Source organism: Pseudopipra pipra, chromosome 14 (assembly GCF_036250125.1).
Source record: "Pseudopipra pipra isolate bDixPip1 chromosome 14, bDixPip1.hap1, whole genome shotgun sequence".
NCBI lineage: Eukaryota > Metazoa > Chordata > Aves > Passeriformes > Pipridae > Pseudopipra > Pseudopipra pipra.
The window spans coordinates 14,744,146-14,769,614 of NC_087562.1; the positions used below are offsets into that span (position 1 = coordinate 14,744,146).

Here is a 25,469-nt window from a genome sequence, read left to right on the forward strand (position 1 = left end):
GCCCCGCCCTTCTCGTCCTTATCCCCGCCCCTTTCTCCCCGGCCTCGCCCCTCTCGTTCTTGGCCCCGCCCCTTTGGGCCGCGGCCCCGCCCCTCCAGCCCCGCGCGCGGGCGGCCCCGCCCCGCCCGTCCCCGCGCGCGGGGCCACGTGCGCGGGGGGGGGGCGGCCCCGCGCCGCCGCCGCGCGTTTAAATGTCCCGCCGGGCGCGGCGCGCGCTGCGCGCACGGAGCGGAGCGGCCGCGCCGTGAGGGGCAGGAGGCGCCCGGCGGAGCCCGCCCGCCTCGCGCTCCCGCCTCGCCCGCCCCGCCGGCTCACCCCCCGCACCCGCCGACCACCCGCCGACGCACCCGCTTCCTCCGGCCGGGAAAGGGGCCGACGCGGCGGTGAGTGAGCGCAGCGCGGGCGGGCGGGGGAGGCCGGCGGGGCCGGCCCGTTCCGCGCCTCCGCCGCCCTTTGTGGGCTCCGCGTCCCGCCCCGGCCGGGCCCGGAGGGCACCATGCGCCGGCAGAGGTGAGTGTGCCGGGCCGGGCCCTGCGGGCCGAGCGCCCCGCGGGCACCCCCGCGAGGATTCCGCGGCCGCTCAGCTCCCCCTCTCTCGGCAGTGACCGCGCGGACGAGAAGGGCCCCGCCAGGGCGGACGGCGGTGCGGACGGGGCCATGCGAGCCCGCAAGAGAAAAGCTGATGTGGCCACGGTGAGTGCGGGCCCGGCCCGCTGCCCAGGGCTGCGCCCGGGCCCTCGCCGCCTTTTGTTGGGGTGCGGGGCCATTCGCCGCGCTGGGGGTGCGGGGATGTGCCCCTGGGGGACCAACAGCTGCTGGTCCCGCGGTTTGTGCTCCGGAAATTATATACTGCTTTTTGTAGTTCTTACAGGATCCCGATGAAGAAATTGCCAAGATGGAGCTGACTAGAAAAAAGCAGTGTGCAAACCAGGTAATTGATTTGGCTTCTGGTAATCTTATATAGCCCTGTTATTGTTTTGCAGTGCCTCGTTATTATTGCAGACGTGGTGAAACATGTACGCAGCTGCCACATGGTGCATAGCAGTGGGCAAGGGGGACTGTAGGCCCTGGTGATGGAGCCTGCAAAACACTTCAGCTCATGCACGTTGCTTTGGAGTCTTTGCAAGAGACAAGGCCTGGTGTGTTGGTCTGAAACATGATAATACTTAGGTATGTTTAAATGTCCTGGGATTGCAAGAGTGCACTTGAGAGAAGTCTTTTTATGCATTTAGGCCTACTCTGCCCTGACTTCTCTAGAGAGTTGGAAAAGTACAGTCGTTCTCATATAGCTTGCTGGCCGAACAGGAGACACTTAAGCACGTAAACTGAATCATCTCTTGAGATGGTTTTCTTTGCAGTCACTTTGTCACCTGGCAGAGTGAAGATTCCCATTGACAGGGGTCATTATACTGACAAAGTTCCTGATTAGAACTTTGAAGTGTATACTAGGTGCTAATGACATGGTAAAATAAGCTTCATTTCTCTGTAGAATAAAGGGATAATTTCTGTAAAGTCACCGGTGAAAATCAATCCTGCAGTGGAGGTTGATAATGACCATTGCCAGTTCTCTCAGTAAAACACTTGGAATGATCTGAGTTATGAAGTGAAAACTACCTTTAGGGGTGTCCTCTAGTTCCCTTTATGTTCTTTCTGTACTCTTCAAAACAGAGATGCTTTTGGTATCTGTCTTGCATGCCACGTTGGTGTGTGGTATTGAAAGCATGTACGTTGAGATGCCCACTCTAAATAAAACAGAGTAGCCTGTGTTCTGGAACAGGGTTATTCGTTTATTCCCCTCCTTTTTTTTGTCTGCATGCACACACAGGCTCGCTCAGTCACTGTCACTGAGACTTCAGCCCGTCACTGCACACACAGGGGGATACTTAAGTTGCAAAAGTCAGGACCGGGGTGTGCAGGCTGCACTCATTTGGTACGTGAGGCTGTGCATAATGTGGCACATCTAACCAGAAGTGGCAGCTGGAAGTTGTAAGACTGAAGTGGTACCATAACAGATGGGCATCATTGTTTGGAATGGCCTCTGCTTGTTGCAACTGCGTACACTAGTTATCAGTCAACATATTAAGCAGGGCTCAAATGGTGAGCATTTAATGAGGGGATCTCTCCTTCCCTTCTGTCTTTCTTTTGCACAGTATATTAAACTAATTTCTCACTTCTGACAAGGAAGAGCTGCCTGTCCTTCACCACAGCTTTCTCCTTCACCAAAAGATTCATTCTGTTTGAGCTGAGCAAGGCCTTCTAGTGCATATTTATTGCATAATAATAAGGTAGCATTGAAAAAATCTCAAGAGGGACTCAATTTTACCTTTTTCCTGAAAGACAGTGAAAAGCAACTTGAAATATGTTTTGCATACATTGACCTTCCACTTTGAAAGTAGATAAAGATTTCCAATTTTGTCTTCTTGTTTGTGTCCTTGGCTTGGTAGCCATTTAGTGATACTTCAGGAGTGATAGGTAAGCTAAAATTTATATAATTTAGGTGATAGGCATTAAAAATGTTTACTTGGGAATTTTTTGAGTTAACCATAGGATGCTGGTGGGATTTGACCCCTTGATTCTGTAAACCATAAATAATAAGGGTATCTGTGTATCTTTCTCTTCATAGAGAAGGGGTTTTTTTTGTTGTGACAAAGTAGCCAGATTGTTACAGATCTGGTTAAAAAAGCTAACATTTGGCTGCACAGCAGCAGCTCTTCAGTCTATGGTGTGACACAAGCTATTCTCTGATATAAATTGCCATGGACCACTAATGAGAATATGTTTACGGTTCCAGCAGCAGTATAGCAGGCTTGTATGATAGCCAGGGTGATAGTTATTCTGTTGAGACATGACAATTCTAAAATGCAAGCAGCTATAAATCCACTGCAGCCCATACCACATGACTTGTACATTAAATAAATTGTTTACTGACACTAGTTTATCCACAAAGCAAAATATCATGGTCACATCCCACTTTATGACATCTTCATAGTCAATTCATTAGTTTGCTTCTGTGGAACATAAGGCCTGAGTTCTTAATTAGGATGCTGTTACCCTTTATGTGATGAAGGGTGGCTATATCATCAGGTCTGTGACAGCAGAATATTGCATAAATTCTGTGTTTGATTTTAGAGAACTAGCACTGCTGTAATTCTGCTAGCAATTCTCATATTAATTCTGGCTGCTTTCTGTGGATGAATACACTTCCAAGGCTCCGTGTAAAACAAAATTCATCTAACTAGATTAGTCTGTGCACTTGTGATACAACTTACATGGCCACCTCCATCTAAAGTAGAGAATTGAATCTGGAAGTTAGTTTGTTTAGATGAAACCAACTAATGTTTTCATGTGTAAAGGTGGAGTAATAGGAAATAGTGTTGATCAGTTTCTTACTAAATATTTTTCGGAATCTGATCTCAGTGTTGTCAAAATACTCCATCTAACTGGTTTGAAAGTATCTTTGACTAATGCATATTAACTTTAGAAGATCCAATTTAAAAAAAACAAAACTTGCAAACAAACAGCTTACAAGTCTTCAGACAAACAAATAAAGAATGTAAATACCCAGGCTGAGAGCTTGACTTGAGCCTAATCTGAGTCAGGACAATATTGTAGTAGAAGCTCCTGTGCCATTGAGAAAGAATTAGAACAACTTAATAATGTCAGTTGCTCTTCTCTCTCCTGTTTATTAATTCTGGAATCCCTTTCTGATGGCAGAGAAAACCCCAATACTTCAAACTAATGCATCCTGTGAGTGAAAAATGACTGGAATTGTAGGTCTTACTATTTCTGATGGGCAAACTAGGGCTGTGGTCTAGTGATCGATACAGATGTCTCTGTTACAAGGTGCTGCTTTTAGGGTGAGATAAACAGGCCTGTCCATCTCCTGTTCCCCTGCCTCTGATTTTCATGCTGAAAATCCTCTGACTTAGCTGTTTGAATTCAGTTCTGAGTCATCCTCTTCCTCTTCTGCTGCCCTCCTTGACCTGGATCTGTGGAAGCTGCTTCTGGTGACTCCTGGTTCACACTGAGACACACGAGTGTCTCAGCAGCTTGTGTTCTTACAGTGGTTTCTTCACTGAAGGCTCTGCCTGGCCTGTAAGCAATGACCCCAGTGGTCATGACCTGCTCTGTTTTGAGTCTGTCCTATATCCTGAAGGTTGCTCCTAAGATGTGTTTCTATGAATGTTTGATGTATCAGTGAATGGTGACATGCTGCAGAACACTGAGGCCTGGTAATGTTTGAGCTTTAAAAAAACCTACTACTGAACTCTCAGGTCTTTGTTGTTTAGAGCTGTATGGGCTTTACTGCTCTGATGGACTTCATGTCACCTACCTTCTGCCCTTCTTGGTGCTTCTTCTCCTGAGGAGCCTTCTCATGTGCTCAGTTTAATTTCTCCAACCTGTATCTCCGATTAATTGTTTCTGTATCTGGAATATTAGTGTGAGTGTCGCCAAGCTTTCCTGCTGGGCTCCATATAGATTTGAAGAGTCACTTGTCCCCACTGATTTTTTTGCTTGCATCTTACTTCAGCTCCTGTTTGCCTCAAAAATAAGCCCAGGACTTTAGTATTTCCTCTGTTAGGCTGCACAGACTCTTGGTAACATCTTTGCTTTCTGACAGGTCCCTGCTTTCAAATTGGCTCTGTGCAAGCCTAGAGGAAGTTCTTCGTGGTTTCCTTACACCCTCCCCATCTTAAATTGTTTCTTTTTTTCAGTGGTGGCTCCTATTTCCTTACAGTTACGGTGTGATGTAATGCAGTTTCTTGGTATCATGTTTTTCACTTTTGATTGAATGTCTTGCTAAATCTGCTTTGGAGGCTCAAGAGTCTGATAATGCTCATTCCCTCAGCCATAATCTGTGCCAGAGTTATGGTGTTCCTTCACCTACACTAATTCAGACTCCTGTCACCCTCCCTAGTAGCCTCTTTCTTTTGAGGGCCCTGTACATTAGTTTACTTATTGTCTCTAGCTAAGCTATATACTTTTTGTGTATATAGCATTTTTTCCCTGGTTGTCTTGTAAAGTGACATTATGTAGTCAAAAACTTGGTTTTCCCCTTCTTCTCATAACACCTAAAAGGCTCTTGACCTTTACTTCTATTTCATTATAGAAGATTGAGGGTGGTGAAATCTTTTCAGTAACTGTTGTTGTATGTGGTATGTGAGGTGTCAGCTTTGAGAACTTTGTGGAGCAGATCTCTCCGGTCCTTCAGAAGCTGCTGGTGCAGTAGGCACCTTTAAATAGATACTATACAATATACTGCTTTTCTGTTGGTTTGCTGATTAACTGATAAGACAGCACTTCTGCAAAGGCTGTTGGCAGCTGGGCTTGCTGTGCAATTTGGAGAACAAAGTGTGACTAAAGTCTACTTGGGAGGGAGGACAAAAATTAACTTAAAGCAATGCTGATATGACACTTTGATTCAAATTTTCTGTTTGTAAGGAGTCTGTAATTTTTAATATAAAGATTCTATTCCCTCTTCTTGCCTTCCCCCACTCAGATTCAATTGTGGCATGGCTGGGTTTGCATGCAGAACTCTAAGAAGAAAAAGGACTGATCTGTGTGGCAGTAACTCAAAGTACCAAGCAGCTTTAGCTGTGTTCAAACTGTGAAATGTGGTTTTGGTTTCATAAAACCAGTGGTTTCTGTTTTTGAAGCTGGTGCAGGAGGTGGCCATTTTGCTGGAAAGTGATGTCATTTGTAGGAAGGACAGGGCAAGAATCAAGTGTGGAAGCTTCTATGTGAGAGGCAAAGTTTCATGTAGTATTTTGCTTGTTAGCACCTAATGATTCTTCTGATTTTTTTTTTAATTTTTTAAAAGCACATTAGAAATCTTGTTAGGGAGTTCTGTCCTTTTAGTGGTGCAGAACAGATCAGTTTGCAGCAAAATGGCTGACCTCACTGTTTAGCAGAAATGCCAGATTTTAATTTGCTTAGGCATGATGACATGGTGCTGGCTTGGTATTCTACTGCAAATAAAACAAGTAGTTATTTTCCCGGGGAACTGCGTGACGTGTACAGCTGGATCTTGTTTGAGTTAGGCAGGAGAAAAAGCAAACCTGAACTTAAGTTTTAGTCCAAATAAAAGTAAAAGGACATGGTGAAGAGTTGGATGTCTGTTTACAGACCTTAGCAGAATTCTGCATATGAAATTGTCAACTTGATGGTTTAGTGGCAGTTGCTTAACATGCACTTTATTCTGAAAACAGTTGGATCATAAGTGCTTTGGTCTTTTATTTTAACACTGCTAGATGAATAAGTAAGAAATTCTATAAACTACTATTTTTCTGTGTTCACTGTCTGAGATGGTTTACATGTAACTCTGATTTCAGGCATCCTATCTACATGTTCCTTACCAGAAATCCCAACCTCACATTTGGGTCTTAAAGTTCCATCTGTTTGTTCTTTAACTGAGGGCAAGTATGTTTTTTGTAAAAACAAAATGCAGCATGACAATAGGAGACTCTGACTTGGATATTCTTCCATGAAACTGTTGTGGTCCTTGAAAAGGAGAGCAGGGTAAATGTTCTTCAGCTTTAGTTGCAAACTTTCTCTACTCTAAGCAACACCCAGCTACTCAGCAGTGGAGAGGTCACACCTGTAGTGCTGTGTCCAGTTCTGAGCTCCCCAGTACAAGAGAGACTGGAACATACTGGGAAGAGTCCAGAAAAGGTCCACTCAGATGAGTCAGGAACCAGAGCACCTTTCCTATAAGGAAGGTTGGGAGAGCTAGGACTGTTCAGCCTAGAGAAAAAAGGCTTATGGAGGTTGTATCAATTGTATATAAATATTTGAAGGGAGGATGTAAAGAAGATGGAGCCAGGCTCTTTTCAGTGATGGGACAAGAGGAGATGGACACAAACTGAAGCACAGGAGGTTCCCTCTGAACATCACGGAACACTTTTTACTGTGAGGGTGACCAAGCATTGGCACAGATTGCCCAGAGAAGTTGGAGAGTCTCCATCCTTGGAGATGCCCAGGACCATGTACAGAAGGCTTTTGAGTAACTGGCTCTTGGTGGCCCTGCTTGAGCAGGGGGGTTGGACAAAATGAGCTCCAGAGGGACTTTGCAGCCTCTACCATTCTGTGATTCTGTGCAGTTGAAAGAGGTAATCATAGTGCTTGTCATAGTGTTATGCCAATGTCTTTTCTTCTACTTACAACTAAAATTAGTATCTAAAAATGCACAGTGTCAAATCTTTTATTTCATTTATTAGATGTCCTGGAATAACATTCACGAGAATATCCATATGCTAATTCCTACTCCGGATAAAGATGATGATCCAGTTAGCCTTGATTACTCTCGCTTTGTACATCTGAGTGCTGTTCCAACCAGAGCCACCCCATTACCAGCTCTAGGGTAAGTGTGCTGCTTTCTGCTGCTACTTCTGCCTTCCTCTTGTCTGATGATTCAAGACTAAACCTTGATCTATCTTAGCTGGGCAAACAGGGACGACGTATGGAAAAACATGATAAACAAAGAAGAGACCTATGTGAGAGATAAACTTTATCTGCAAAGGCACCCTCAGCTACAACCTAAAATGAGGACAATCCTTCTAGACTGGCTAATGGAGGTAAGCTTTCCTGTGGTTGTGAGTGTTTCAAGTGTGCTTTTGTTGAAGTGCACTAATAACTGTCACGAGTGCACTTCACGATCTTTGCGTTTAGCTCCAGATACTTGTATTCATCTTAAATTTTGTCAATAAATTGCACCAAACTTAAAGAGTATATGATGTATTGAGTTGGTTTGCAGACTGACAATATATTCTGTTATTCATTTAGATTGATAGTAGATAATAATCAATTTTTGCCTAACACACTGTAAGCTTTTTAAGGTCATGCTGCAGATAAAAGTTGGACAAATGATTGTGAAAGTCACTGTAAGAAGGAAGGTGGGGTAGGTTAGAGATCAGATCCGTCTCACAACCTTTTTATCGGTTTTTGACATGTGGAATGTGCTACACCTCCTCTCTGTGTGAGTCTTTTTTGCCGTCTGGATGACTTGGTGGCATCATCTCTTAATTCTAAAGTACTCGTGAGAATTTTCTCTTTTGAGATGTTAGAAAGATGCATCTTTGCAAAAAATGAGGAAATAATGTTCTGACATTGTTGGAACATGTGCTTGCATTTCCTAAAAGGGTTTTCTCTATGATCTATTTTTTTTTTCTTGCAAGTTTCTGTAGTGGCACTCATCTTTATCCAAAGGAAACTGTTTAACTCATACTCTTAGTTAACATGTTACTTCACAATAGCAGTGAAGCAGAAAGCCAATATGAATTTTATGTCTATCTCGTCCTTTTTTTTTGAATACATCTGTAGCATCTGTTTTTGACTCTTTAACACTGCTCTTGACCTTTGCAATCTCTGTTGTCTCTCCAGGTTTGTGAAGCCTACAAGCTTCATAGAGAAACTTTTTATTTAGCACAAGATTTCTTTGATCGGTTTATGGCAACACAACAGGATGTTGTAAAAACACTATTGCAGCTTATTGGTGTCACTTCTTTATTCATAGCAGCAAAGCTTGAGGTAAGTATCTCCAGCTTTACTCACACATAAAAATGTGGATGCACACACAGCACACTCATTGTACACTAGACATGTTTTGGCAGATTTTATGGAGTTTGTTGCTAAATCTTTTTAAGCTGAGGGATAGGAAAAAAAGACCTTTATTTTCTTTTCAACACTCCTGTTTTTTTAGGAGTGGGTAAAATTATATTGTGATGTTAGCTAGTTTTATCTCATTAGAGAATTCAGTGCTAGAATAAATGTAAAGTTTTGACTGCTGTTGCTAAATGAATTTTTAGCTGGCTGCTGTATACAGAGACCACTTGTTGCAGTTCTGTTGTCAGTAGAATACCTACTGCATGGTAGTCTGAGCTATTTTTTAGTTACTGGAACAAATTGAACTATTAAAATACACAGTGCTTTTTAAGTTCTTACTGTTAGTCATTTAGGAGATCTGTTCTTCAATCTACTCTTCTCAAGCAAGAGATAAAAGGCCTTTTCTTTAGGATGTTTAAAAAAATCTGGATGTCAGTTATGATACAGTCACAGTGGTGCTGTAGTCAAGCATAATGCAGGTTGCACTGATCCATCCAAAGTGAAAGTTGAAGGCTATGATGAACAAAAAATCCGTGTCTATTAAAGGTAGAAGAGAACATCAGGATTAGGAAATGGGAGGTGGTTCTTTCCCCTCCCCTGGTCTCTTCTGAAAGGTTGAAGCAGTGGTGGGCTGTTCTTTTTATTTCTTTTTTAAATTTTTTTTTAATTGAAGATGAGACTAGTTACAACCTATGCTGCAAATTAGATACATGATCTCCTGTCTTCCAGGAAATTTATCCACCAAAGTTGCACCAGTTTGCCTATGTTACAGATGGAGCCTGTACAGAAGAAGAAATCATCAGTATGGAGTTGATTATTATGAAGGTACTATTTAAAAGTGGAATTAGTTCCACTTCAGTTTTTAAAATGTATAGCATGATCAGACTAAAAGCAGAGCACCTCAGTTAATGTTATGTGGTGCTAAGAGGTAGAGTTTCTCTTATTCATTAGAAAAGTGTTTTCTCTAGGTAACAAGTGATCCAAAGTATCCTCTAGTATGTGTGTATTAACAAAATGATTTGATCCCTGACCCTGTCAGCAGGAAGAGGTACAGGAGAGGATTTGATTAGTGTGTTTCAAAGATGCCTTAACCTACTGGGATTAGAGCTTCTTATCTAGAGTATACAAAGTTGCATGGTTTAAGTTAGGAGCTCTTTATTGACACTGAAGTCTTGTGTACGTCTACTCTTTCAGGCTCTTAACTGGAACTTAAATCCACTGACAGTTGTATCGTGGCTAAACGTTTACATGCAAGTTGCATATTTAAACGAGCTTTATGAGGTAATGCTGCCACAATATCCTCAGCAAATATTTGTACAAATAACAGAGGTGAGACTGATTTCCTTCAAATGCTGCTTCACCTGGAAAAAAGTGTTCTTGTGCTATGCTCATTAAACATCTATTGTCTTGTAGCTCTTGGATCTCTGTGTGCTGGATATTGGCTGCTTGGAATATACATATGGAATACTTGCAGCTTCTGCTTTGTATCACTTCTCTTCATCTGAGCTGATGCAGAAGGTTTCAGGTACTGGCATTTATAAACTATGTCTGATGTACTGACAAACATTATGTCTTCCTTCAGGCAGATAAGCATGTGCCTTGTCTTCCAGGCTATGAATTCTGTGAGATAGAGGAATGTGTGAAGTGGATGGTCCCGTTTGCGATGGCTCTGAGGGAAGTAGGAAGCTCCAAACTCAAACACTTTAGCGGAATAGCTCCCGAAGATTTGCACAATATACAGACGCACATAAACAGCTTTGATTTGCTGGTATGGATGATCATGATGGGGACAAAATCTGTCTGTGAAATCTCTGAAGTCTTGTTTCTTCTTTGGTTAGAACATACAGTAAACTTAAGTGAAGTATTATCAGATTGATGCTGAGTGTATTTGGATGATAAAAGGCATAAGGTTGTACTCCAGTTCCAAATTTCTTAGGACTGACCTGTTCAGTATTTAGTTTAAAAAGAGGATTGTGATTTCAGCCTCTCATCTGAAATGTCAGATAATTACCCTGGAAATCAGAAACATATTTCTACCCTTTAGGATATTTTAAATACCATGTGTTAGACCCTTCTCTGTAGGAAATACGGATAATCCAATCTTCTCTGATGATAAAGAGAAAAATAAAGACTGATCACTTGAGACTGATCTTGTGGGAATGTTGTACGACAGTGGTAGTTGACAAGCAGTTGAGCAAGAGTGGTTTTTCATGTGAGAAACTTGCAGAGGCTCAAAATCTTGTCCAACAAATTGTGGTTAATCTTAGCTGTTGTGGCTGTTTTTCTCATTGGATTCTTTAATTGTAGTAGAAGTTAAAGTTCGTCCTGTTCAGTTTCTGGATTTTGCTTCCTTGAAGGTACCAGAATGTTTGTATCTTATGAATACCTAATGCTAATCATCAGATTCCAAAAGTTAATAATGATCTCTTTGAGTTGTACTACAAGACAACTACAAGTCACTACTTTGTACTATATATGATTTATCAGTTACTGTTAGGGGGGTTACAAACAGAAATGCATTTCCAGATGGGCAGTCTATCAAGTTATGAAACACTGAATTATGTTGATCTGTTGCATAGACATACCAAAGTAAAGATTTCTCTTTTTCCTGTACTTTCAGGACAGAGCTCAAGCAAAACAAGCCATATTGGCTGAGCAAAATAGGACTTCACCTTTCCCTACTGGTGTCCTTACACCACCACAAAGTAGTAAGAAACTGTCTTCTGGACTACCATCAATATGACTTTAGAAACTGTTGACAAACAGTTTTGCTGAAGTGCCTGTTCTGCTGGTTTTCACTCCTGCTCCATTACAGAAATGCTGCCAGTGAAGTTCATAAGCTTTTATGGAATCTGAAAAGGAAACCTTGCTTTCATGTGACAGAAGAGTCTCTCTATTTGAAATAGTTTTATTGAATGTTAAAATATTTTTAAAGAGATGGATCAAGTACACCAGCCACTTGAAAGAACACCGAAGTGTGCTCCAGATGCTGCTACGGAGGGTGATGCTTGATCAGCCATTCAGAAAAAGGGCTTGAAGTTTAAATTAGTTCCTGTCCCAGGTTGTCCTTTGGGTAATCTGTCCCCTGGTGACAAATGGGCAAAAAATGCTGTGGAAGACAACATTTCAAAGCCTCTTTTTTGAATGGCTGGCTTACAACTTGATGCCTTTTAAAAAACTTTTTATTGTAAAAGCTGCTATGTGTCTGTGTATTCATTTTTAATAAAAATGCTGTCTAAGACAGCTGATTTTATGTATACTTTTATTTTTCTTTTAATTATGATCAGCTAAGGTTTTTTCAGACTGTGACCACTAATAGTCTGGGAGTTGGGGATGAATAGTGTGGTAACTATTGTTTTATTTATTTACCGCTATTGGCTTATCAATTGAAACTTTTGTTTTGGATACTAAGGTAAAATTGTCATGTTGGGCTACTTGGATTTCCACTAGCCAGATAAAGGAGGCTAGGGAGGGGATAATAAACATGACAAGTATATGGGGAATCCTTCCACAACACACTTGTAATCATCAGCATATTGGGAAATTCTTGAATCATTGTCTGGCTTGTCACCCTTTTGTGATGGTTAGTGAGAGGTGATCAGCAGGAAGAGTCTACCTCTTAAAACATAATCATTTAAACATTGGGATTTTGGCATAGTATCTGTGAAAATAATCATAATCATCTGTGCAAAATGAAATTCTGGAGAGCTGTGTGCCTTTTTTACAGGAAGGTCCTTGACCTTTGCGATGTCTGAGAACCTCAGAAGTCCTAGCAGGACATTGTCTGGAAAGCCATGGTTCTGGAGAAGAGGGGAATACAGAAATAAATGGTTGCCTGTTTTTTCTTGTTGTGTTTGCTTTGAAGGACTGTTCAACAACACTTAAAGCTGTTATGAGACTACCAGGATTCATCATGACCTGCTGCAGATAACTTAGGTGCTACAACACTTAATACTTCAGGAAGCTCCTACTCTGTTGTGGGTTAGTTTTTCTAAACATTAGTTCCCAGCAAGCCTGCTTTTTATTATTTTTTTGTTATTCTCCTTCTTTCTCTTCCCTGACCCAATATTCCGATAAATGTTAAAGCTTTAATGTAATAAAAATGCCTATGGTAACTAATGGTAAGCAAATTATTTGGTGCTGCTGGCTTTTTTTTTTTCCTTGCAATGAATGGTTGTAAGTTCTGTGCTAACAAAGCAAGTGTAAATGTGAGCTGAACAAGTATGCTGGTTAGGGTTTAATTTCTCAGAATTACATGTCCTAGACAAGGAAATGTATTTGTCAATTATTGAAGAAGTTTGTAACACTGAAGGACTTGTCAAGACACATTTTGGTACTTTGTCCTTAAATTTAGAACACAAAATAGGGGTGGGTGGGGGAAACAATGACCCTCCTGAAAGGTAGTCTCTAGGTTTAATTCCTAAATCACCAGGCAAGGTTCAGTACTAGTCCTTTTGCTGTCACTTTTCAGTTCTTGGTCCCTTTCATCTGTTTCACCAAAAAAAGTGGAATTGTAACTGGCAGACTAAAAATGAGGATTGCATTTTTAACTTTTAAGAAAGTATTCTGTAGTAATGTTACAGATATGGTGAACTCTAACTTCCTGTTTATGCTAAATATTAACTATGGTTAATACCTGTGCAAGAGTGAATGCAGGTGTTCCATGTGTTCTCTGGGCTGTGTGGGAAATCAGGATCTGAGATACATAGATATATCCATAGGAATGAAACTGCTCAGATAACAGGCCTCTCTCTAAATTTGATCTCGGCTTCAGAGATCTGGCTAATTTTATAACTTTCTTTTCTGAAAGGTCGACTTGCTTTTATTCCTATGGGAAGCAGTCTTTTCCGAGCATGGAGATCAGGGATTTGCAGCTTCCCAGGTAAGAGTGCAGTCACGTGCCAGAGATGCAGCACTTTCCATGTGGGGTGACTTACCTTGAGAGCTATTTTCTTACTTTCTCTTTAATCTCATGTTTAAGAATCTCCATTTCTGGTTGTCTTGCAACACATGTGGATGCTGTGTCTGTCTGAGAGTGGTTCTGTCCTTCTAAAATAGCTTAAAAAAAATTATGCAGGAGTTACCACAGGCTGAGAAACACTTTAGGGAGGAACAGTGCAGCTGATTATAAGGAAGATAGTTGTCCCTATTGGAAAAAAACAAACAAGAGAAAAACCCAAGCAACTCTAAGAAGGAGTTTCCTCCCTATTTGCCTATGGATCCTATTCTCCTAAATTCTCTCTGATCCTGGCCCAGTCTGGCTGGGGGAGGAAAGGGGGCAATTGTGCCTGGCTAGGTAAGAGAAAAGGGTTTGGTATGTTTACAACTGGGCTGAAGTTTGTGCAGCAAAGATGAGCTAATATCAAATAATGTGTTCCTGCAAGCTGTCTCTGACTCCTAAGTGTGTTACCCTGAGAGGTGGGAGGGGGCTCCAAGGGAGGATGGCCCCAGGGTGATGAGGGAGGCTCGATGGCACTGGGCAACCCTGAGAAAGCAATTTAGCTGAGCAGTGCTGCACACTCCAACTGGAAAATGTCTCTCTCTTTAATAGCTACGGACCAGCATAAAGCATGCTCCAAAGTAAATTGAATTTCCAGTAACCCAGGTGGCATATGATTATCTTCCTCCTGAAAGGTTTGTCGTAACGATGTATCAAACCCTCACCTTGGTCTGAAAGCTGGGGACATTGGAGAAACTGAACAAGAGAAATGAACCCAGTGCTAATTTTGTATCACTGCTACTATAGAATTGGAAGCTGGTGGTGGCTGTGTCTGTACTGAAGGGAATGGCCCCAAATGAGCGAGCTGAGGCTGCAGCTGGGGAGGAGGAGTGCTGGTGGGCAGAAATGATGGAGGTGTGGCAGTTCCCACTGTGAATCTGCCAGAGACTGCTGTTGTAAGTGCTGTAGCTACCTAACAGTAGTTCATGGAAATAGTTCTGCTCTAAAGAAAGAAGATGGTCTCTCTCTGGCTGTCTGTCCCTTTCTAGGTCTCAGGTCAGCATCTCCTCTTGGTTGTCAGGAATTACAACACAAGGGGTTTGTAACACCCTTGATTGCACGAGGTGGAGGCAAGCAGCCAGCCCATGGGAGCTGCAGGTCCTGCAGGCTCTCTGGATTTCCCTCTGTTCCTGGGTGCTGTTGTCTTCCTGTTCAGCACAGCTGCCTTCTCTCCCAGCAGCAGCAGCCTGAATTCAGGCTGGGTGGAACACTCCCTTCGACCAGGCTGTGACATTGGACCCTGGGCAAGTTACAGCAGCATCCCCTCCTGGGGGAGGAGTCAGGGCACCTGAAGGTTAGCTTGGGAGTTGCCAAAGGCTACAATGGGCTTTCTACCAGGTTGTAATGGAAGGAACACCCAGTCAGGGCACTGCAAGGTAAAAGTCTTAGCAAATAGTCGGGGGGTCAATGTGCAGTGCAGCAGGGGATTGGCAGGTGCACAGGTTGACATTGGATGGACCCATTTCACCTTGTTTGTTGGCATAAATCTTCTCCTGTTCTGGGAACTGCTTCCTCTAGGTGTTTAACAACAAGCATTTAAAGCATCAGATTACTCATCCTCATCTTCCAAAACTTCCTCTCCCCTCACAAAAAGGGAGACACCAGCATATAGTGTGAAATAACACAGGTTAGCTCAGACCTTGTCTAGCCTTGAATTTGTTGGGGATTAAGCCCATCTCCTCCTTGCTGGCAAGGCCAAGGTCAGCTTGTATTCTCTCTGGGGAGATTTTTTGCTCAGATTTGGCATGTAAATAGGTGATGCAGCTCCATTATGTGCTGCCTGTGGCAGGAACCAACACAGCTCTTCCTCCCTCTTCTGGTCCTCCTGCCTTCACACCAGCCACAGGGTGGGCAATCAAGGTGGAGTAACTGAGAGGTTTGGGGGTTTTGTTTTATTTTTTTGTGTGTCTCTGAGATGGCAGGAGATAACTGTACAAATGTGAGAAGACTTTAATATCTATTCTTTGTTACAGCAATTTGTGAAAGTTCTGTGCTTTGAAGTTAAGAGCACAGCACTTGCTTGGCTTAGGATATGTTTGCCTGGGATATAAGAAAAAATTAAGTACAGAGCTTCTTCTGTTTGGTGCCTGTACAGTGAGATGTGCCCCAGACCCTGCTCCTGGGGTGGAGGAGAGCAGATGCCTGACAAGATCTGTCTTTGTCTGAGGGAAAGGATTTCCTTTATCAGCATGTGTTCCTGTGATGTCTTATTAGTCTCAAATGTTATGTTTCTGCCTTGGCTTTGGCTAGAGAAGGAACTCTTAAATTCCCATGAGCACTGGAAAGAGGAGGAGGTACTGTGTTTATGGACAGTGGCTGTGGAGAGGAAATGGTTCTCTAAATGCGCTTAATGTCTTTCTGGCAATATTGCAGTTGGTCTACACTTTGTTTAAAAATAAATATTCAGCCACATATACATTTATACTATAAAGGCAAAATCAAAGGATCAAATGTTTAGGTTTCTTACAAACTGTATATGATAACATTCCTTGAAATTGAAATGATAATGGATTTAATCAAGAGCTAAACAATTTTCCTGACAGAGAAAAACAACAAGCTTAAACTTTTCCTGGAAAATCATGCAGCTAATGGCCACCCCACGGGCATAATTTTCCTGGTGCTAAAAGCATAGTTTTTTTCTTCAATTTGAGGCAGATTATTTTATTTTCAGGAGGTTCAGGGGCCCAAACTTGTGTACAGATGTGAGTTTCCAGAAAGAAACTGTTGATGGCATAAGGATGCAAAATCCACTAAAGTTGAGAGGATGAGACTGTGGTTGATCTGCGTGAGCAGGCAGCATACACTGCTCTGGATCTAAGATTGTTGCTTTTTTTCTTAAATTGGGATGGAAGAGGCCTCACGTAGAACTAAAAATAAGTGGCTTGTCTGGAAATTAGGCATTCACTACAAAGAGAGTAAAAATGTAATAAAACTGTAGGAACGGGTTTGGGCTCCCCCCTCCCAAGGCAAAAAAAGAAGTAGGGACAGCTGTGATTTGCCAGGTTATCGTGTTCAGACTCCAGTTACACGAACTTACCTATGGTGTGCTCTGTGTGTAACCAGGATAAATGGGCTGAGTATTCTTGGATTGAATCCCAGAGCAGCAACATCAGACAGAGAAGAGTAATACGGTGCTTTATTTTGCAGTTCTGTGTAAGGTGTTTGGATTTATTTTCTTTTCTGAGGGGGGTACTCTACCAAGACACCAGCCTCTGCAGCTCAGCGCCTCAGCCCAATTCTTCTGTGTGTTAACAGTTATTGATCATGACAAGAGTTAAAAGATAACCTTTCTCTTTTCACCCCAATATCCATCTTCCAGTACTTACCAGATGCCAGTGTAATATTTGGACTGTACGTCTCACAGTGAGGTTTGGTTGTTACACTTGGGTTTAAGATCAGTCTGAGAATAAACAAGTTGCTTTCTCACCTCAGCCAGACCTGCCAAACACTGCTGTCTGATGAGGGTAAAGCTGATGTTTCTGGGCTTATGGGAGGCACCTCTCTTACCTCTGCCAGAATGATGATGATTTTATTTGAGCACAGTGGAGGGCAAGTGAAAACCTTTTACATGTCAGATTGGGAAATCTGGTTGTCAGCCACAGGCTTGTGAGAGCAAAGAAAAATGTTTTAGTTTTGCCCAAAATCTTGCAGAATGAAGAATGCTGTGAGGAAAGGTTAGCTGATCCTGCATGGTGTTATTAGTATTCTGGGCTTCAGTCAGGAGATTAATAATAGCCACAGACACTGTCTCTTCATATTAAAGTGTCTTCACATGAGTAGTTTGGGTGAGTGCAAAAGGACTGCAAGGCACAAGCAAGCTGTCTTGTCTCACCCCAACTGACAATGAGTCAACACTTTAATATAAAGAAGAGACAGTTGGTAACAGTCATTAACATAACAAAGTGCCCTATAGATCACTCCAAATTCATCTGACTGTTTTTAAGCAAATGTTTTCCCCTGAGAAGTGGCAATGGAACAGTTTGTTGAATGTTTTGCTGCCTGGGCCACCCTGTTCTGCTGGGAGTGGGAGAGGTGCTGCTGTGGGATAGCTGGTCTGGAAACCCCCTAGCAGGGAATGGCATCTGATTGCAGTGACAGTGCACTGATTTTTTTTTTTTTTTTTTAGCCTGATTTCCTACCAAAGCTGGACTCATGGGGTGCTTTTTTCTTTGTGGTTCCTCCCCCCACTTCCCTGTCTGTTGGCTTCCTCCACTGGACAACTTAAAGGAGATCTGACTTCTTTTTATAAGGTAAGAAGAAAAAAGAGTCAGACAGGCTGCTATCTTCTGTGTGAAGGAGAGGCATAGGCTCAGCCACTCTGCTCTGTCCTTGGCCAGACCATAGGTGAGTGACAGCAGGGGCTCTGTGCTGGCAGGAGGAAAGGTGGGAAGAGAGGAAGAAGGAATTGGGGCAATCATGATGTGCATCTGGCATTGAAGAGGGATCAGTAGAGGCTAAGAGTAGCTCCAAGGAGGGAGGAAGTGCCATGCACAAAAGCAGGTCTGTTACTGTTCCTCATGGAGAAATTTGCTTGACTTCTTTCCCTACCATCGTGCTGGGACGATGCATCGAATTCTATATACCAGGAAGCCATTGTGCATCTGCCCAGAACAACCTGGTTTTGTTGTTGCTGTAACTTCCATGTGCTCCCCAACTATGGTAGGACTCCAGGTTTCTCCTGCCATTTCCGAGGGCTGCCTGCCAGTGGCAAGAGGGCTGAGGTTGCTGGCTGCTGCAGCAGGTTTGGATCCCACTGCTGCCCAGTGGACTTTGCTCCCTAGCTGCCTGCCAAAAGAGAAACCACCTTTCCTGGGGCTGATCTTATGGGAAGGATTGACTCTGGGGAAGGTAAAATACAGGAGTCTGGGATATGTGGCTGGCTGACAGCTGAATGGCACCATGAGTAGAGATACTGGAGCAACCCAGGTGGGAGTAGCTTTGAGAGGCATCACTTCACCACCATAAATGCTCACATGACTTTGAGTGCCCACAGATGGGTCGTCACCTCGAGGGCAGCAGCAGGCACGTGGGACACTGTTTTGGGATGGCTGTGTGTGCTTTGGGACTTGTTGCTCACAAGCAGAAGAGAGAAACCCCTGATTCTCCCCAGCTGTTGTGTCAGAGGGGAAGTGGAGGAACCCCTTCCATGCGGGGTGTCCGTGGGTGCTGGGCGGCCATCTCTGGGGCGTGTGAATGCGTCCCTTTGTGCGGGCTGTGCCGGGGCCGCGCGTTCCTTCAGGGATGAGGAGAGCACTGGAAGATGTCCGTGTGGGACGTGGCTGTGCGAGGGGCAGTGGCCGTGGCGGGAGCAGCTCGGCGGCCCCACGCTCATCGAGTTAATTGGGGCCGCGCTGCGGGGCCCGAGGAACGCAAGATGGCCGGGATTCTCACGGCGTGGGGAGGCCGCGGCCACGGCCGGGACCCCGCCAGATCATTAACGTCAATTAAGTACAGAATGTGTAGATTACTGACATGTTATTGTTAGGGCTCTGAAGGAAATATAATTAATAAACTCCCCCCACCCTCCAAGAGGCAGCCCTTTGTGCTCCCTGCCGGCAACGTCTATCTCCTCCCGCAGCCCCACGCTCCTTTCGGCAGCCCCGGACAGCATTAACATTTGAATTAACATAAAATCACTTTCTGAAATCTGTTAACATTTATAATGTTGCTGTACTTTGCCTGATCATTGCGTTTTTTCTGTCAGTTTGAGCTCAGCGAGTTTTTTTTCAAGTGATACCAAACATAGACCCATTATGCTGCAAAAATCGCATATTTGTTTAATGATTTCCCATTGGTATCTTTGTTGCTATGAACCAAAGCATTAAATAGAAGCCAGCACGTTAATGCTGTGTTGTTCTACATAATAAATTTGAATATCCCCCAATGAATATTTTTAACAGGGGTTTTCTGAATAAAATGCATATGTGCCAGGGTATTAGTAATTACTTAAAATCAGTTTTTGACATTTAATGTTGACATCTAAAATATTTCCTTTAATTTTTGGTTGCCTCTGCAAACAGAAATGATGGCATTCGTCCTAAGGAAGGCTGGATGGACAAATAACACTTTTACTCACAATGAAATGAAAAGCAATAAAGAAAATGTGCTAAATGTCAACAGTAAAGCATATCTTCTCTCCACGTATTATGAGGAGAATATACCCCAAAATATGCGTACACACACAAAAATCCTTCAAGTGACTTAATATGCTTGGATATTAATGGTTTGAGCATTAATCCATTGTGATGGTTCCATTTTTTGAAAATTGGCTATTTAAATACATTATTACCTCAATAAATTCTCTATGGTCACTGTGGTAGCCATAGTATGAAAAATAATCATCATAAATCTGAATTTACAAAATATCTCCAAAATTGCACAGTTTTGCTGAGAGAAACAGAAGATGAAGTGTATATTATTTAACTCGATATATTTTGTCCTTGCAGGAGTTGCTTGTCTAAAAAAACCAGCAGATGGAGTCTGTTGGAGGACATGAGGGTCTGGCAGCAGCCTGAGAAACCAGCTCGATTTTGTAAGCAAGTGATGACTGAGAGCCTTTACTGTGTGAGATGTGGCTGGAAACCTCTGCTAAAGAAGTCGGTGGATGCTGAAGCCCCTGCCTCTGCAGAAAGCAGCTTTTCTGGACACTCAGGTGAGTCAGTATGGGATCCCCACAGAAGGGATCCCGGTAGCAGGATTTGGCAGGGAGTGGTCAAAGAGGGCTTGTGCTGTTGCTGCTGCATGGTGGAAAACCCAATGGGCTTTGATGTCAGCCCAGCCAGCTGGTATTTTTCAGTGTTAGCAGCTCTGCATTAAACTGCACAGCAGCACCAGAGCAAGGCCATCTGATGCTCTGGGCGATCACTGCTGGCTCTGTGGGGCGGGAGGGAGGCTGAGGATGTGGGATGGCTCATCTCCATGGGCCCTCAGGGGCAGGAGAGGCCAGGGCAGAGCCCATGTGCCAGGCTTGTGTGTGCCATCAGGTGGGCTGGGAAAGCCCTTGTCTCTCCTCTTAGATTTCCCTACTTTTTTGTTAAAATAATGATGAAGAAAACCATGAAGCACCTCTGCACTTTTGCATCCCTAAGTGTCTCTCATTATGCACCAACACACATGTTGGTCCCTGAATGTCCTGGGATTTTTAACAGGGAGAGCCTTGTTATTTGCGGTCAGCAGTTGCAGGGATGTTCCTTGGACAGAGCTGGCTGTTCAGACAGCAGTGTGGAAAAGGATAGGGAGAGGAGAGGATGCTGTGGTTCCTGAGTGCTCCCCTGACACTTTGACAGGACAAAAGGAGGCTTGTGATCTGGGACTTTGCAAGCAGTAGTGGTCAGGAGGGCCTGCAGAAGAGTCGTGGCATCACTTGTGTCCCAGAATGGTGGCATTTGGGAGGTTACACGGTAACAGCAGTCATTTTTAACAGAATGGGTGAAGACTGCTCCATCTCTGACTTTCTCCATTCCCAAGATACCTATTCCTTATCATTTTCAGCTTGTGCCCCTTCAAGACTGCTCTCACCCACACCTTAAGATCCTTGTGCAGGGATGTGGGGATGTCACCTGCTTTTGGATTTCTTTGGCTGTGTTGTCACTCAGCTAATGGTGTTCAACAAGAGTAGACCTTGGTGAGCCAAAGTTTGCAAAGGCTGCTGAAATACTGACCCTGTTAATCAATGGGAAAGTTTTGTCATTACTCTTTTCCCTTTCACTCAAACTCTTACAACCGGAGTAAACTGTACATACTGTCTTAGAGGATGTATCTGGGTTGTTCAGCCACACACATGTAAGGACAAGGAAAGAAAACAAGAGACTCTCAAGTCCCTCCTGAGCCCCAAGACACTGCAGCAGAATGTGAAGAGCATGCCCAGGCAGCAAGCACAGCACAGACACCCCCTTTCACAGGGGGCAGAGTCCAGACCTGTGTATGCAGAGACCAATCGTTGCCTAGCTCACAGCCAGGCATCTCTGTAGGTTTAGGAATATAGCAATGGGATTAGCTTTGCTGCTAAACCCTCAAAAAGCTGAGCAGCCTATGAATTACAGCCTTTCCTTTCATATCTGCAGCTGAGTTTGACGTGTGTAGCTGCAGCTGGCCCTACCTCTACAGTTTTATTTGATAAATCTGATTGATGAGGGTTTTTTAATTCCTCTCAATCTATTTAAATTAAAGAAAAAAAAGAGAGAAGTTGAAAAGTGCTGTAATTGCAAGCAAGCACTATAGAAACCTACAGCCAGCAGGCACACTTCAAAGGGAATGGGGCCAGCCTGGACCCTTTCGTTGCTGGCTAGGGAGGGCTTCAAATGTGCCTGCAAGGTAGCTGTGTTTTAATTTTGATCCATACCAAAAGAGCTTAATTGGAAGATGCCAGGTGGGTCGATGCACACGGCCTCTTCAGTGTGATGAGCAGAGCCTGTTGATAGAGCAGATGCCAGAGATGGATCCCTGACATGATGGAATGGGTGTCCTGGCAGCTGGGAGCCCTCTTTCAGGCTCCCTGTGTGCAGGCAGTGTCTCCTCTTCTGCTTGTGGAGCTCTGTTTTGTGTTTGGTCAGTAACAAGGAAAAGTTCCCTCCTCAAGGAGCATGATGCATGTAAACCCTTGATGGTACAGAGCAGCCTGGCTGTGCTTCGTGACACTGGGAGCCCACCTCCCTCAGGTCCTCAGGCACAGGCCGTGTGCTCTGAGCTTCCTGGGCAGCAGGAGGGGCACTGCTCTCCTTGGCACTTGTACCTCACTGCTCTGTGCCCTTGTGTCCACTCACACAGTGATGTGGTCACTGCCTGAGCTTCTGGGCACGCTGAGCCAGCAGCCTGCACACCCCTCTGCCGCCTGGCTGCATTGGCACTGTCCTGTCCAAGCCTTCCATGCCTGAGGAATGGGGCTTGGAGAGCAGCAGCCTTCCCTGGCTTTCCCACCGCCTTCCCCAGCACGTTCCCCTGTGTGGCTGGTGAATTAAGCAACTAATTTTCATCAGTGTCAATGCACCTTGCACCTAACTCCAAACTACCAATTAAAGTTATCGATTCTGACCAGCAAAGGTACTAAATTCCCGCTGGAACTGACAAAGCAGGTACTAAAATGTACAGAGACAGTCTGTTTAATGCAGCCACAGATTAAAACAACTGATTCATCACCTTTGTACCTTTACAAACACTAATCCTTGGGATGTGGGTCTGGACACAGTGTGTTTGGAGTCTTCTCATTTCATCTGACTGGGACAGGTTTGAGCTGCAAACCTCCAGCTGCTGCCCCAACAGCTCCTCAGAAACAGGTTGGATTTTTTTTTTGGTTCAGCTGATTCATTCTACAGGATGATTAATTATTGTGTAAAGATAATTTTATGTTTACTGGTTTGGGACATGACAATTTATCCCTTTATTTCCTGATGCTGCAAACACAGACAGTAGCAAAGGGTTACTATTTTTCACCAACTTCTGCTGTGGATTCTTGTGTGGCTTTTCTCAGCCTGCTCACAGAGTTTGGTCTTTAGCTTGCATTCTCTCCATAAGGCATCGGTCCATATATCTGTGCTCTGGAGAAGGTATTTAAAATTTTTATGATCTAATTTCACCTGACTGAAGGTTGCATCCAAACCATCATTGATTGTTAGGATAATTTGTCCTGGAATATACAGAAAAGATGTTTCATCCTCTGTTATTCAGTCTGAGTTGATTCAAGATGCAGGAATGTTGGCATTCCTCTGCAGCAGGAGTGACCTATGTCTGCACAATGCATAGCAGTAGTTTAAAAAGCTAATAGTGTGTTTGAACTAAGAGTGAGGAGAATAGGAAAGAATATTATAATTGTGCATAACAGAAATTTCTATAATTAAAAGTGGAATTTTCTGGCATTGGAGCAGAAATAGCAATTTTCTACCCAGTGAAGCTCCAAATTATTTTAGAGGGAATTAGATGTATTCTCCTGGACTGTGATCACTCTGAAAGATTTTTTTTTTTTGATGCTAAACTGTCTCTTAATATTGTAAAGTGCAAACTGTGTTGTCCTCACCTGCTTCCAGCTTGGAAGTGGAAACATCAGTGTCAGAAGTGTCATGGCTTTTGGATTTGTTGTACAGTTCTCTTTGCACATGATTATAACCTGAGAAATATGTTTTATAGCCACTATGTATTTCATGCACACACTTTTTCACTGTTTGAGCTGAGATGGCTATTGGCTTTATATGCAGCTGCATCCTGAGGAGCTACTTTTATGGATTAGTAGTTGAAAGATGCAGGAGGTTCTGTGCTCAGGACAAAGCGCTCTGTGTGAGCAGAGACCTTCAAAGCAGGCTGAGATAGCAGAGTATCCAGGAGCTGTGTTGCCCAGGGACTCCCAGATGTGCCATCTCAGTCCCTCCAATGCAGTGCAAAACTGAAGAACAGTTTATTTTTCTGGGTTTTTTCCCCCCCTGTTTGTTCAGAATTGGCTTGTGCTGTAATCAACCACTTCAGCACAACACCCAGTACCTTTCTGGCTTTTTTTGGCTTTCCCAAACTTGATCTTCTGCATACCAGAAGGCTGGCTAGATGTGCTCTGGAGATAACGGTGATGAAATATTTGGGAAATGCCTGTGTGAGCACTGTCACTAGGTTGCCCTCTAGTTTTATTTCCACTGCAGCTGATTCAAGGCTGTTGCCATGTAGCCCAGGTTTGTCGCAGCAGTGTTCCTGTGTGTCTTCCAGACTGGGAGCCTCGTGTGGTCTCACATCAGGTATCAGCCCTAGGGTAAGCTACATTTGTGTGATTTGTTTTACTGAAGGGGGAAAAAATTCAAGTGTTTGCTCACATGAGAAAACACCCTGCAGGCTTGCTCTAGCCTGGTCCCATTGGTATGGAATGCTGGTTTAGCTCCCCTGGATACGGCTGAGCATCCTTTGGAAAAGTGGTGGAGGGATGGGCTCCTCTGGCTGAGCTTGGCTATGGTGTGTTTGGTGTAACTCATAAGACAGCGATGAGTGTTTGCCTCCATTAGCTCTGATGTAAATACTGCTCTGCCCTGACCATTGACAGCATTTTCTGCTCAGCAGCCCAGTGCCAGGTGCTGAGAAGCTGTTCCAGAGCAGAGGCTGCCTGACCTGGCCTCTGACCTGCTGCTGTGGAGAAGATGGTTGACTTTGTGCTTAATGTACTGGGTGGGCACCCAAGGCAATTCCTGGTTCTGCCACTAACTTCTACTGTGACCTAGGATAAATCATTTAATCTCGCTTTCTCTCTTCCTTAGTCTCTCTAGCTTCCCTTTTGGGGAGAGAGGTGGGAGCAGCAACAATAACCTCTTTTGTCTCATCTTTAGGGCTATATTTCTAATGAAGTGTGGCACCAGACATCTTCTATTTAAAGGGCTGCCTTCTGAAAACAGGTCTGTTTTTACTTGGTTGTGAAGACTGAAACCCACACTGACCAGGGCTTGTACCTCTGTTGCGTTATTAGGTCTTTGCTGTGATGCAGCAGGTGGTAACACACATTGCTGCAAGAGCCTGGTGGTGCTGCTGGTCCCTCCACCTCTCCCTTCACTGGCTTTTCCCAAGGAAACTCTCCAGCTGTCCTCTAATGCCTGTGTTAAAGCAAGAGCCAGCTAAAAAGTGCCCTACCTAACAGCATGAGGAGGTCAGGCGAGGGAACATATTTTTTCTTGCAGAGCTGACATAATTGTTTAAAGCAAACAGACAGCTCAACATTTTTACTAACTTAGAAAATCTGGCATCTTGGGAGAACGTGTTTGGACTCAGCAAGGCCATTTTCACAGGGAAAGCATTGTCATTAATCTGCATGTTTGGCATTGCTGCTGGAGAGCCTCCCTTTTTGCTTTGAACGAGATGTATATTCATGGCCTGAAAGTTGCCTGGTTTTGTTTTCATGCCGGCCGAGTGG

General features: G+C 43.8%; 2 protein-coding genes across 4 annotated transcripts in view; both read left to right on the forward strand.

The window, feature by feature from the left end:
* Positions 1-288: 288 nt before the first annotated feature.
* CCNE1 (cyclin E1) lies at positions 289-11,854 on the forward strand. 3 transcript variants are annotated; one of them, XM_064671217.1, is made up of 11 exons: positions 289-510; positions 585-693; positions 863-931; positions 7,218-7,360; positions 7,439-7,574; positions 8,380-8,526; positions 9,331-9,426; positions 9,796-9,930; positions 10,015-10,126; positions 10,212-10,369; positions 11,222-11,854. In XM_064671217.1, the coding sequence occupies exons 1-11, from the start codon at positions 497-499 to the stop codon at positions 11,342-11,344; spliced, it is 1,242 nt and encodes a 413-aa protein (XP_064527287.1). In that variant the 5' UTR covers positions 289-496; the 3' UTR covers positions 11,345-11,854. The 3 variants fall into 3 exon arrangements, with proteins under 3 accessions (XP_064527287.1, XP_064527288.1, XP_064527289.1); XM_064671218.1 differs by having other exon boundaries at positions 603-693; XM_064671219.1 differs by lacking the exons at positions 289-510; positions 863-931 and adding an exon at positions 984-1,170 and having other exon boundaries at positions 603-693.
* Positions 11,855-20,189: 8,335 nt separating this feature from the next.
* The window catches only part of URI1 (URI1 prefoldin like chaperone), an 81,639-nt gene continuing 76,359 nt past the window's right edge, over positions 20,190-25,469 (forward strand). Inside the window, exon 1 of the mRNA XM_064671221.1 lies at positions 20,190-20,252. Within this exon, the coding sequence (XP_064527291.1) occupies positions 20,205-20,252 (48 nt within the window). The 5' untranslated portion in view covers positions 20,190-20,204. The remainder of the gene's footprint in view (positions 20,253-25,469) is intronic.